This window comes from Peromyscus californicus, unplaced genomic scaffold (genome assembly GCF_007827085.1).
Source record: "Peromyscus californicus insignis strain IS unplaced genomic scaffold, ASM782708v3 Scaffold_8__1_contigs__length_139910024, whole genome shotgun sequence".
NCBI classification, from domain to species: Eukaryota; Metazoa; Chordata; class Mammalia; order Rodentia; family Cricetidae; genus Peromyscus; species Peromyscus californicus.
Genome location: NW_026294606.1, coordinates 88865033 through 88879048, shown reverse-complemented (window position 1 = coordinate 88879048; position 14016 = coordinate 88865033). Strand labels below are relative to the sequence as shown.

The window sequence follows — 14016 nt, the reverse complement described above, 5'->3', positions numbered from 1 at the left end:
GCCCAGCATGGTGGTGCACACCTGTAAACCCAGCATGGCAGTGTGCACCTGTAAACCCAGCACAGTGGTGCACACCTGTAAGCCCAGCATGGCAGTATGCACCTGTAAACCCAGCACAGTGGTGCACACCTGTAAGCCCAGCATGGCAGTGTGCACCTGTAAACCCAGCACAGTGGTGCGCACCTGTAAGCCCAGTACGGTGGTGCACACCTGTAAGCCCAACAGTTTTAACACTGAGGTAGGAGGATTATGAATTTGAGGCCAGCCTGGGCGGCAGAATAAGATCCTTTCCTCCTGCCTTCCCACAAAAGGAAAAGAAAACCCTCTGTGGTCCCCAAAGGCCTGCCTGGGCCTCCCAGGGTCTGATTCCAGTGTCCAAGCATCCATGGTGAATCTGGCGAGAGGAGACTAGAGAGAGGCACAGGCAAGAAGATAGGAATCTGCCAGGGGGAGCCAGGAAGTCTAGAAGAAACAGCTGTCCCAGGCTCTGGAGCCTTGCTGGTGAATGAAGCTGGTGAGGGGAGGGGGTGGATTGGAGAGGGAGGGTCTCCTCGCGGATTCCCTACTAGTCCCTTGGCTCTGGGAGTCTCATGGCTGCCTGTTCATGGGAGAGTGACCTGGGCTCAGAGGGTCCAGGAAAGCCAAGATGTAGACCATTCCTGTGGCTCCCGAACAAAATGCCACAAGTTCTCAGCAGCTTAAACAGTACATTTGCACTCAGAGCTACAGCACTCAAAGTGGACTCCCCAGGATATGAACAAGGTGGGTGGGCTGGCCCCTCCCAGAAGGTTCCAGAGGGTCTGACCTTTGTTCCCCAGCCTCTAGACCCAGCTTCTCAAGAATGGGAGAAGCACAGGTGCAGGTGACCTGAGGACCTGGAGCTGACCCACCTGGCTGTTGAGTGGCAGCTGGAGCTTTAGCACACCCCTAGGGATCTTGACCCCCACTCCAGACAATGCCACAAACTGTCAGCACAAAGCTGTCTCTAGCCTCAAGTGGCAATTTCTGCCAGAAGCCCATTTTGTCTTGTGTTACCAGCACCGGCTCCCTTTGGCAACCGTGGGCACAGTAGTTTCTCTTGTGACATTGGATGGCTTCCTTTGTAGTCTCCAAAACCAGCAGTGGTCTGAGTGATCTGATTGGTCACATACATACATACATACATACATACATACATACATACATATACATATACACACACACACACACACACACATATATCCTGGGTACCCAGCACATGCTCCAGAGATGCCTTCAGGGAAAGATCGAGGCCTTATTGAGACACGTGCTGTGGCATCAAAGGTCCTGCGTCTCTCAGTTGGCCTGGGCCTCCTGGTAATCCACTCTTTTCCTTCTTTCTTTCCAAGATAGAGTCACCATGTAACCCAGTGATCCTCCAGCCTCAGCATCCTCCATGTCTGTGCGATGGAATCTCAAGTGTGCACCACCTTGCACAGCCCTACCGCTCTTATTTCAATGGCATGAGTTCAGCATCGCCTCCCGGCTGCCCCTCAGTCCCTAGGCTTTCCTGGCTCCCCACCCCACACACTTCCTGCAGGTAGCTCCTCACCGCCCCTAATCTGTAAGATGACTGGCCCTCCCTGGCTACTGGTCTGTCTTAGTTTCCTCTCTCCAGGTCCGGTCCATGAGTCCTGGGTCACAATTAGCTGCCTCTCAGTTGCTCTGGGCTTTAAGTTGCCACCTCCTCTCTGGGTGTCTGAGCCTATGGTGAGGGCCATGGGTACGACTATGCCCATATTCAGGGTACCCGTGCAAGAGGAAATGCGGGTACAACCATACAGAGGGCCCAGCTAGTGATGCCAGGTGCAGGAGAGCCCCTCATAGGTTGAGAGTGTCCCATCTATGACACTGCAGCCAGACCTCACAGGTATGAACTTAGACGGTGGGAACACCCTCCAGAGGGCTGCCGTCCCTTAAAGTACTCGCTCAGGGCCAGGTCCTCTAAGTCTTGCTTAAAATTAACCTTTGCTGTGTGGTGGAGTCTTTGCTACCCAATGCTTGTCTCCTTTGATTTTATTTTAGGATTGGCACAGTATATTCTTTTTTATGTATGTGTGACATACATATGTAAATATGCACATGATGTTGGTGAATTAATGGTGTTTTTACTAAATGAGGATGTGGGAACCAATCACAGCCCCTAAGGGATGTCGGGAAACTGAGCATCACCAGGACAGCACTGTGAGCCCAGAAGGGTGATTGGAGCTGAGCTGAGTGCCGATATTACTGGACAGGACCTGAGCTACAACCATTTGAGAAGCTGCATGTGTGCAGAATAAGCTCCACACCCTAGCTGCCTTCCGTGGGGTTTGGGGGTGGGCACTCTCTCCTGCTCCCCAGGACACTTCAGCTCAGCAGCTGCTCTATCAGGGCTGTGTTCTGCTCTGGGACATTGCAGACCCTCTGTTGGAGCTAGGGGACCTTGCAGAGAATTCAGAACAGTTTCCAAGGTCCCACAGATTCTCAGGGAGGTCATTTAAAGAGTGCCACAAGATATGCTGGGATCACAGAACAGCATAGATGGGGACCCTAGCTAGGGGACACAGGCTGTCCTCCAAGGTCCCCGGGCAGTTTCTGCAGAGGAGTCCTGAGGCCAGCAGCTGTGGGTCTTCGGCTGACCCATTGTCAGTAATAAATCAGGTGTGATTAGAGCTGTGTTAGTGAGTCCATCTCCTTTGTCACGACAAATACCAGATCTCCAAGGAATATTGTAGAAGGCATACATTCATCTTACATTCCGTGAGACATGAGGTCATGGCTCTGAGGAGAAGCAATTGTCTTTTCCCACCACTAGGAACTAACGTGCTTCAAGGGGTAGAATTTCATCCACACTACATTTTAGCATGTTGGGTTTTCTTGACTCCTTGGGCCGACTCCCTGGAGTATGGCAGAGAGCAGGAGGTCATCATGCCTGGGGAGCCGCATTAGAGGAGAACCTGTGGGCTGGACCAGGTGTCCTGGTAGCCTGCTTCCCTTCTTGGCCACTTGGCCTTCCACACTTGTATCTGGGTAGCACATTTTCTTCTAACACAATCCTTTGAAAAGCGAAGCTCAAAGCTGCAAACATTGTGAGTGTTTTGAGAGTTAGCTTGGAGACTCCAAGGCACAGGTGCCGTGAGACATGGGAACCCGGCTGCTGGGCAGAGATTGTCCCCGAGAGCTGTGTGATGAAACTTGATCTTCCATGTGTTCGTTCTGAAGCCCATCTCTGGGAGATAATAAGATTATTGGGGTGGGTCGTCAAGAATTAGTGCCTTTTAGGACAAAGCATGAGAGATACCCTCTCTTCCTTCCTTCAAGAACACAGCCAGAAGGTATCATCTGTGTGGGTCTTCCCCAGATGGTATCCTAACTTTGGACATCCAGCCTCAGAACTAGGAGAAAGATAACTGATTGAAAGCCACTGTCTCCAATTGCTTGCTCTGGCAGTTACGTGGACCACAGGCAGGAGACTTGTGAAGAGAATGCCACCTTTATCTCAGGGACTGGGGATCCCCGTTTCCAGTGTTGGGGAGGTGGTACTCATGTGTGGCATGATCCAGCCCTGGAGTCAGCATGCTGGGAGGAAGGAGGAGCAGATGAGGAGCACCCCTTTCTGCCTTATAATTCCAGCCTCTTCTCTTAGAAGGGCAGGGTGGCCCTGTAGGACTCAGCAGAGACCCAGCACAAGCAGAGCTGGAGGAATATATACAGGTCCTGGCCCATCTGTCCCCAGACAATGTCCTGTGTCCTCTTTGCCAGAACAGGACCCTCCCCATCCCCACTCAGGGCTGTTTGGAGCCTGAGGGACAGCTCATGTGGCATGGACTCACTGGTGACCCATTGCCACCTCCATCCTGGGATGGGGATCACCCATCTTAGGTTTCCATAGTGTGGGGTATTTGTTGATAAAAATACACATTCTAGGCCGGGCGGTGGTGGCGCACACCTTTAATCCCAGCACTCGGGAGGCAGAGGATCTCTGTGAGTTTAAGGCCAGCTTGGGCTACAGAGTGAGTTCCAGGAAAGGCACAAAGCTACACAGATACACAGAGAAACCCTGTCTTGAAAAACCAAACCAAACCAAAACAAAACATATTCAAGGGCTGCTTGAGAGTGTGTACTGCCCTTCCAGTGGACACGAGTTCTATTCCCAACACCCATGTCTAGCAGTTCACAGCCGCCTGCAGCTCCAGTTTCAGGGGATCTGACACCCTGTTCTGTCCTCCAGGGGCATTCCTCAACATGTGATACACACACACACACACACACACACACACACACACACACACACACACACACACAGAGTAAAAACACAATATATTTTTTAAAAACGAGATGTAGAGGTGTCTCAATGGTTAGAGCACTGCCTGCCCTTTGCAGAGGAACCAAGTTCAGTTTCCAGCACCCACATGATGACTCACAGTTGCCTACAGCTCTGGTCCTAGGGGATCCAATGCCTTCTTCTGACCTCTGTTGGCACTATATGCACAGACAGATGTGCAGGCAAAGCACCCATATTACATAAAGTAAAAAATAAAAAAGAAATACACCACACTTTCTCCAGAGGCTGCTGTACTAAGGCTGGTTGTTGGTGTCAGGAATGTTTGTTGAGTGACTAAATGAATGAACAGGAGCCGAGGGTAGACACCCAGGAAGCTCACTCCTAAGGGTCCCATTCTGGCCTTCTACTCAATGCTCACCCTTTGCCTTCTGTCTCCCCCAGGACCTCCCACTCACGGGCCAAAGCTGAGGCAGCACTCACGGCCGCTCAAAAAGCCCAGGAGGAAGCGCGGATCGCCAGGATCACTGCCAAAGAGTTCTCGCCTTCCTTCCAGCACAGGGAAAACGGTGAGTTCTGCCTGAGCCAGTGACTCCGAGGGGCGGGGCCCTGGCTGAGTGGGAGCTCTGAGGGACAGGGCCTTGGGCAGTGGCTCCTGATGCCACCTGGGGCCGATTGTCACCCAGAGCTAAGGCCTTACCAGTGACATCCCTTGCTGAAGCTGGTTCAGCAAACGTGTGGATGTGCATGGACTTCAGTGTCTGTTTCTAAGCACTCTGTGTGTGTGGACACTGCTGTTCCTTTTATGGGTCCCTGGTGTTATTCTATAGCCATCTGCAGTGGTGGATTTGTGCCCTCTGTAGGTTGGAGGGCTGAATCTAGTCCCATTCAGTAATTTCTGTTGCTTGTTTCTAGTACAAGATCTTATTCTGTAGCCCAGGCTGGCCCATCACAATCCTCATGCCTCAGCCTCTTCCGTACTGAGTTTTGTTTTGTTTTTCAAGACAGGGTTTCTCTGTGTAGTTTTGGTGCCTGTCCTGGATCTCGCTCTGTAGACCAGGCTGGCCTCGAACTCACAGAGATCCTCCTGGCTCTGCCTCCCCAGTGCTGGGATTAAAGGCGTGCGCCACTGCCGCCCGGCCCGTGCTGAGTTTGATTTAATCTTAACGCACACTTGATGAAGTGCAGACAGCCACTTATGGGCAATGGCTGCCAGGCTGGAGAATCTCTGATGAGTATAAGCTTGGACTGTGTCCTTTGGAAGTCACTGTCCTTCCTCTCTGGGGGCTGTGTGAATGATACATGGAGGCACAGGGCCTCTGCTGTGGGGCAGTCAACTGTAGTGGGGGTTGCGCCCTGTGCACCCACCCTCAGAATACCCAGCTCTACCTTGCACCCCTCCAGCTTGGTTGGGAAGCATCCCGGTCCCACAGAGCCTGGAAGCAGGGTTGAGGTCACAGTCCCTCCTGTCTGCTCCCAGCAGCGACGGTATACAAGGGTAAGAACAAAGCCTATAGAACTAGGGTGTGCCGTGCCCAGTCTGTGTTCTCACACAGTGCAAAGGGGCCTCTGGGTCTGGGCTGAGGAGCAAAGCGCACGCAGCTGGCACTGGGCCTAGCTAGATCAGCAGGTCAGATGAGTCTGGCTGTCTGCTCCTTCTGAGGCGCTGCCCAGGACCCACTCTGGGATCCCACTGTGGCCACCAGCACCTTTCAGGTGTTTTTGATGTAGAGGAGGAGGAGGTGGCCATTAACTCTCTGCACAGTCCTCCCACCCAGCTTCTCTAAGCTTAAAGAGAAAGTCAGAAAAAGCCATGGTCCTTAGTGGAGGACCTGACCACCTGAGACTGAGGTGGCTCTTGTCCAAGTCAGTGGGCCACAGGCCATCTGCCCCACATTCAGACTGCTAGACACCTGACTGACCCCACGCCAGGTGAGCCACGTGTAGAATATGTAGATGGACAACATGCTAATAATTCCCATGGGTCCCCAGGCTCCAGCCCTGAATGCTGCTGATTCCTTCCTGGGGTCCTACTATACTGCTCCAAGGAGCTTTGGTTGGAGGGGATGCCATACTGTCTAAGGCACTTGTGTGTGGAATGACGACCAAGGGATTTGTCCATCAGATGCTTTGAGGATCCTGGGCAAAACCCATAGGAGCCAGCCCTAGCCCCAGCTGGACTTTGGACCCCTGACTACCCGACGTCAAGAGACCAGATGTGTTGCTTTATGCCCCGTGTATGTGGGCCTTGGAGCACGCAGCAGGCTGCTCCAGGGTATTGCTTTTGCCAGGGAGGCCTCAGCTGATATCTACTTTCTGTTCAGAGTTGCCTCCTTGAGAAACCTCTAGGAGGGAGGCCTTCACCTCGCAGTACCTCAGCTGCCCCTCACTGGGATGGGACCAGATCACGGGACTGGGCTGATGCAGGACCCCTTCCTGACTGCTGCTCTGTGGTCTCTGGCCACGCCTGCTGCCTGGGAGGCTGTCATGGCCTCACCTCTCCAGCATTGTGTTACTGCCAGGTGCCCTTAAATCCCTCTGGGATTCACTTCCCCACAGCAGGGCATTTCCTAGAATGCATTATCGGCCAGTGGGTCCATGCTGGAAGAGAACTGGGTGCTGTTTCCCCTTTCCTGGTCCTCAAGGCTAGCAGCTACTGTGTTCTCTTACAAGAGAAGACTTCTGCCTGCCCAAGATCTTGTGAAGACTGTGGCAGAACAGACATTTAGATGGGTCCTGGCTCCCAAGCTCTGGCTATCCCTGGTTCTAAAAACATTACCAAAGTGTTTCAGCTAGGGGCAGAAAGCTGCCCTCCTACGGGCTGGCTGCTTGGGGAAGACCCTGGTAGCCAGTCCTTCTGAGACTGCCTGAGGCCATGGGGATGGAAGGAGAGAGTGCAGGATGGGTCAGAGCAGAACCCATGATACTCCAGTTGATACCATCCCTGAAGCCTGCATATCTGTGTACCTAGGACACAGGCTCTGGGATTATGTTGCAACTGCCACAGATTCCTTCCTGGCCTTCATAATGGTCTTCCCGGGACAGTACATGCTTGGCAGCTAATTTTAGCTGAGAATGACCTCCATGGCACTGGCAGCCAGGCACGAGCTTACCCCTAAGGTGCTGGTCTAATGGGCCGGCGGCCTCACCCTTGTGAAGAAAGCCACAGGGCCACCTGCAGGCTCATACCCTGACTTTCCAGGTCCCTGATGTTCAGACAAGGGACTCTGGTGACAAGAAGTGCCCATGCTCTAAGGTCCTGCCAGTTATCCTTGCTGGGTGACCCAATCCACACTGTCACAAGGCCTCTCTGCAATGGGCTCCATGTAACCCCATGTACTTCTGTCTCCCACCCAAGGGCTTGAGTACCAGAGGCCAAAGCACCAGATGTCCTGCGATGACATCGAGGTGCTCTCCACCGGGACACCCCTGCAGCAGGAGAGCCCTGAGCTGTACCGCAAGGGCACCACCCCTTCTGATCTGACCCCCGACGACAGCCCCCTGCAGAGCTTTCCCACCAGCCCCACGGCCACCCCTCCGCCAGCTCCTGCCTCCAGGAACAAAATGGCCCACTTCTCCAGGCAGGTCTCAGTAGATGAGGAGCGAAGCGGGGACATCCAGATGCTCCTTGAGGGCCGCGGAGGGGACTATGCCCGCAACAGCTGGGACGAGGAGAAGGCTGGGGCCTCTAGGGGTGTCCGCAGTGGTGCCCTGCGCAGCGGCCAGCCCACTGAGGATTTCCGCACCCGGGGCTCGGGCCACAAGCAGCCTGGGAACCCCAAGCCCCGGGAGCGGCGGACGGAGTCCCCCACCACTTTCTCATGGACTTCTCACCACCGGGCAGGCAATCCCTGTTCTGGGGGCCCCAAGCTGTCAGAGCCAGATGAGGAGCAGCTGAGTAACTACAAGCTGGAGATGAAGCCCTTGCTAAGGATGGATGCCTGTCCGCAGGACACGTACCCCCAGAGACGGCGTCACAGTCGGGGTGCTGGGGGAGACCGGCGCTCTGAGGACCGGGGCTTTGGGCTGCAGAGACTGAGGTCCAAGTCCCAGAATAAGGAGAACCTCAGGCCAGCCTCCTCTGCAGAGCCCACGGTGCAGAAACTAGAGAGCCTGCGGCTGGGAGACCGGCCCGAGCCCCGTCTGCTGCGTTGGGACTTGACCTTCTCCCCACCCCAGAAGTCCCTGCCTGTTGCACTGGAGTCTGACGAGGAGACTGGGGACGAGCTCAAGTCCAGTACGGTGAGTGCTGCCCACCCCTGCAGGACCGAGGCAGTGGGACCCAGGGCCGTCTCGCTACTCTGTGCATTTCCTCTCGAGGGGCTGAGGGGCAGCTAGTGTGGGTATCTACAGAAGGTGGAGATGCTGTGCCACAGTGATCACACTTGCTTTAGATTGATCCCTGAGAAGGCTCCCCATGGGCTCAACCCTTTAGAAGCAGGGTGGGTGCCCATGAGAGCTCCTGGAGGGGAACCAGTCTGCCTGTGATTGGCATCCTCCCCTGACTTGTGCAGACCCATGGCTGTCAGTGGCTTGTGTTCTGGATCTGGGCTAGAAAAGGGCTGAGGTGCCTATGTCCAGACATCCTTTCTTCCCTGAGTATGTTTCACTCATGCCAGATGCCAGAACTGGTCAGGGTCCAGCTCCCAAGAAGTTGATGCTCCACACATGGGACAAGAGGATGGAACCCTGTAAGGCTGCCTTGCAGCCAGGCTCTAAAGCCTCCCTTTCTGCGGAGCTGTAGTTATCCAAGCAATGGGAAGTTGTTAGGAATCCATAGCATTGAGGTTCCTGGGCCCTGTAACCTTTGGAGGTTTATCATGTCCCATGGGGTGTAGGTCAGACTCCCACACAAGTTCCCTTCACTAGACCCCAAGAGCAACTCTTTGTCTGGCCAGACACCCCCTTGTCTTCCCCTCCCTGCCCCACGATAGGCCTTTTGAAGGAAAACAGCAGCCTCTCCTGGGCCAGAAAGGACGGGACATTTAAGGGGCCTCCTGGGTCCTCTAAGTCCACAGCTGGCTCCATGACAGAAGACATGGGAGGGATGCTGGCTATACAGAGCCTGGTGCCCTGTGTACCAGTGGCCCCAGCAGACAGGACCCCATTCACCTGCTATGGCACAGATGACCACCCTCTGGTGCCTGGGCTTTATGTGACACCTAAGCATCTAGCTGTGTGTAGACGGAGTGCTCTGTGGCATGTGATTTGTATGGGTCACACACCTGTGCCAGGCCCAGGGGGACCCTCTGCAGGGTTCCCGTTACCGCTTCAGCAGGGGTCAGTGTCCATCTTAAGGGGCCTTGGGATGCTCTGGTTTCATTTGACAGCCCCAGCAGTCACTTGCCCTAGGGGAGATGTTTCCTCTGGCCCTCGACTCTCCTTGAAGCCACTGATTAGTCCTTCTCACTGCTAAATTCTAAGATGTCTCCTCCGCTCTGGCTGCTGCTGGGACCACAGCGCTAGCTTGGGCCTCACCCTGCCAGCACACAGCCTGCTGCGCAGTTGTGCGCATGCGGAGTGTGTGGCTATTTCAGGAGCGGCACAGCAGTGGGCAGGGGTGGGAGGCTCAGGAGTAGTTCTATATTTAGCCCACTTCACCGTGTTGGCTTTTTTGGGTGCTTTAAGACGCAGCTTCTGGCTGGGATTGTATCTCAATGGTAGAGTGCACTTGCCCAGTGTACATACGGCCTAGGTTCAGGCCCCAGCACCACTGAAAAGGAAAAGCAAAGTCTGAGCCACACCCATAACCCCAGCACTCCAGAGCTGGCTAGAGGAGCACCGTGAGGTCAGCCCCGCCTGGGCTACATAATAAGGCTGTCTTTTGCGAGAGCACAGTGTGTAAATTGGTTGCTGCATGAACCTGGGGACATAAATTTGATCCCTGGAACCATGTTTTGTTTTGTGTTTTTTAAAAAACATCAGCCACAGTGGCATATGCGTAGAACCCCAGCACTGGGGACATAGAGACAGGCAGATTCTCTGTGGCCAGTCAGGCTAGCCCACTTGGTGAGCTACAGGCCAGTGAGCATCTGTGTCCAAATAAAATGAGGGAGGCCCCTGAAGGAATGTGGGATTGTCCTCTGACTTCCACAGGCATGTGCATACCTGTTCACCCATACATGCACACACATGAACATCCACACAAGGGACATACACATGAATAACTAAAATAAACACCCAAAGACCCCTAGGGTAGATATGCAAAGCATGGGGACTAGCCACAGGCTGGCCTTAAAGTGTAGGATGGGAGAGCCAGAGGCTTACAGTGCAGGGTCGTTGTATCCTAAGGCTTCCAGCTGGGGTGAGTGATCTGGGACACTCTCTCACTGCCCAAGGCTGTCCACACTCCGAGGACAGGAACTGAAGAAAGGAACTCCAGCCCCCCCCCCCCCGCCCCCTCCTCCTCCACCCCCCGTGATCCCAACTACTTGAGAAAGTAGGCAGGGTCTCTGTGGGTACCATGCTGTTCTACGGACCTGAGAAGAGGTCTGGCGAGGCACGAGAGTGAAGCAGATGGAAGGTGAATGCCCCCTGCCTGCTTTCAGTGGTGACCATAAGTCACCTCTGGGAGGTCGGCTGCCAGGCATCTCAAGACTTATGTGTTCCCTTCCAGTGCAGGGCTCTGTACAGTATGGCCTGTCCTGTGTCCTGGGCAGGGAAGGTGGGTCCTGACTGGAAACATTACCACTTCCTCCAAGTTGTCTGGCAGTGGCGGATGGGTAGGAAAGACCCAGGGCTCTGGCTCACAAAGTTCCTAGCCATGGTAAACTCTGTGGTCCTCTCTACACCTTACAAGACTTCTCTGAAGTGATGGGAAGAATGAGTCACCTGATCTAGACTTCCCATACCTAGTAGCAACTGCAGACGGTTCCTGATGGTTAAGTCACTTTGGTGGTGGGTGAACTCTTGATGAGCTAGGGGCCTGGTCCCAAAGCTATCCTGCTCCTCTGTGCTTTGATATACCCATGGGCCTGGGGCTGGACAGCCCAGAAAGGTATAGAGCAGTGGGCTTTTCTCCAGGCCAGGCATTGGGGGACAGGACCCGCCCTGGGCCAACTCTGCTGCTAAGGTCCTTCCCACGTCCTTGAAAGGCTGGCTCAGCCCAGATATCACAGACACTTCAAAGTCCATGCCATAAAAGCACTGGAGTTCAAAGGTGACTCTGCCGTGGTGAAATCAGTGGAGGCAAACCTCCCTGTCCCCTCCTGCCATGCAGAGCCTGGGTCCCCATCCACTCTTCAGCAAGGTGGTAATGGGCTGGGCTGCTCGGGTGCCAGACCCAGGCAGGACTGACTAGGATTTGTCCTTGGCTAGTCCCCAGGGGATTTTTAAAAAGCCCCTACTTTGGCTGTGGAGGTAGCTCAGTAATATAAAGCACTTGTCTAATGTAATCATTAGCATCATAAAATAGAACATATTTAAGAAGCCCTCTACTTAGCCAGGCATGTGGCACACACCTATAACCCCAACATTCAAAAGGCTGAGCCAGGAGAATCGAATCCCTAAAGCCTAATTTCTTGGTCTGTTACAAGCCAATGTCTCTGGCAGACAAGAAGCAGACCCCTTTTGTGTGGAGTCTCGGGTCTGGGATGTGAGCTAGAAGGTGCATGTGTGTGGTCAGCAGGTCGGGTACCTTGTCTACTCCGAGGCTGTAGGGCGGAGCCCGGTGTGCTTGCTCTGCACACACGGGGCCTGGCCAAGATGTCTGCAGTGCTGGTTAACGTGCTCCTCTCTGGACTGCTGGCTGTCAAGGGCAGATGCAAAGCGTCCACGATGATGGGACTATGGAGCTTCCTCCCCCGGCCCTGCCTGCAAAGCCTGCCCCCGGGAGCTGGGAGAAAGCAAGGTGCATGAGCAGGCAGCCGGCCAGGCAGGTGTCTGGGGCCCTTCGGGGCATTGGCTGTGATGAGGCTGACAGCGAGCCATACTGAGAAAGACAGAGCTAAGGGCTTTAGGAAGTGCTAGGAGAAACTAGGTACTGGGGGCACGTTAAGACCTGGATCCAAGAAAGCAGCCAGTGGGCAGCCAGTAAGTCTACAAGCAGGAAGGAGAGGGAGCAGGGGAGATTCCAGGTGAGCCACTCAAGAGTCTCCCACCAGGTTCACGAGAAAGATTAGTGTAGAGAGCCCCCAAGACACCAGCGAGTGCTCTTGCAGCGGGGTGAGCCTCCTCTGCCCTGGGCGTGGCCTGGGTGTGGGCCACTCTCGTCCAGGCACCAGTGTGTAATGAGGCCCTGCAATGGCGTCTCTCACTGTCCTCTCTGTTCCAGGGCTCAGCTCCCATCTTGGTCGTCATGGTGATCCTGCTCAACATTGGAGTCGCCATTTTGTTTATTAACTTTTTCATCTGACGAGATTGTTGTGACCACGGAAGCGGTGATGTACAAAAGGGACGTAAAAAGCAAAACAAAAGGGGGAATCCTGACTCGGACAGCCCCACGACTCCTGTCTTTCCACGGAAGAACAACATGATTGGGTATCACTCACAGTTTGCCTTTTTTTCTGGGTAATGTTTTTTGGATTTTAGCCAAAATTCTTTGCTTGTATAACACGATGCTGTGTGGCATGGCAGGAGGAGGCCGGCATGCCCCCCCTCCAGCTTGGTATGAGAGGGTCCCGGCAAACCAGCGCCCAAAAGATCGGGATCTTCTTCATGTTTCCTGCCGGGTGTGGAAGGTGGCAAGCGAGAGGAGGCACCTTCCCAAGGGTGCCCGTCTAGCCGGGGGGAGGGGGAGGGCAGCTAGGGAGCGCAGCTGAGGAAGGCCAATGGCTCTGCCCTCCTGTCTGGAGTAGCTGCTGGGAGTGTGGCCCAGGCCCAGGGACAGGGACGGGGTGTCCTGGCCTCTGTCTCCATGGAGTCTGTGCTGCGTACCTGTGGAGGGAGAGGGAAGCCCCTGCTCTTCTTCCCAGAACAGACCATGATCCCTCTTCTCGGCACTGCCCCACGGCCCTCCTAAGGAGGCTGCCTCTCCACACTGAGTCTTATGGCGAAGTCTGTTCCCCTGCTGTCCTCTGCTCACTCACTGTTGGCCCTGTCCAGCCACCCTCCCTCCAGACCCAGGGAGGCCATGCTGCAGACGTCCAGGGCTAACCCCGATCTGGCCAGGTACATCTGAGCCCTGATGCCAAGGGGCTATGGCCCACATGCCCCGGACAGCCTGACAGCACGCCTGGGCTGAGCATGTGGCGATTTGCACCTAGTATGCAGGATGTATATTCAGGCTTCCGTGTCCCCTGGCAGTGACGCCCCATGGAGGACGTCACCTCTCACTGACCTCCACGGGGTCTCACATCTTTGCACTGTGCCTGCCTCGACTACCCCTAACAGATATGCATATTCCCTCCAGATGCCTCAGTGCTACTCCAGAGCGAGTCTGGTCCCGGGACAGGAATGTGGTTGAAGCCAGTGGCTTGAATGTCCTGGAGACTGTTGCATACCCAGCACTCCCCGGATGTACAATGTAACTTGTTTCAGTCAAACAACAGGTTCCTCATGTCTCTGCCTTCTCTACCAGGGTTGTTCCCTCATCCAAACAAACGAACAAGGGATGCCAGCTCGACTGGTACCCGTGGCTCCGTCAGTCTTCTTGGGTGCAGCCCGTCTGTCTTATGGACTCTGCCTTGCTTTGCTCGTGTTCAGCTGTTCTCTGCTACCTTTCGAGCAGATTTCTTTACTACAGTGCACTGGATTGCTATATTTTTAACCAGAAATAAACTACAGATTAGAGCATG

At 54.5% G+C, this 14016-nt stretch overlaps 1 protein-coding gene across 1 annotated transcript in view; it reads left to right on the top strand.

The window, feature by feature from the left end:
• Jph3 (junctophilin 3) overlaps positions 1-14016 on the top strand; it is a 61556-nt gene extending 47540 nt beyond the window's left edge. The window contains exons 3-5 of the mRNA XM_052729737.1: positions 4727-4851; positions 7641-8524; positions 12555-14016. Coding sequence (XP_052585697.1) covers positions 4727-4851; positions 7641-8524; positions 12555-12635 — 1090 coding nt within the window. The 3' untranslated portion in view covers positions 12636-14016. The remainder of the gene's footprint in view (positions 1-4726; positions 4852-7640; positions 8525-12554) is intronic.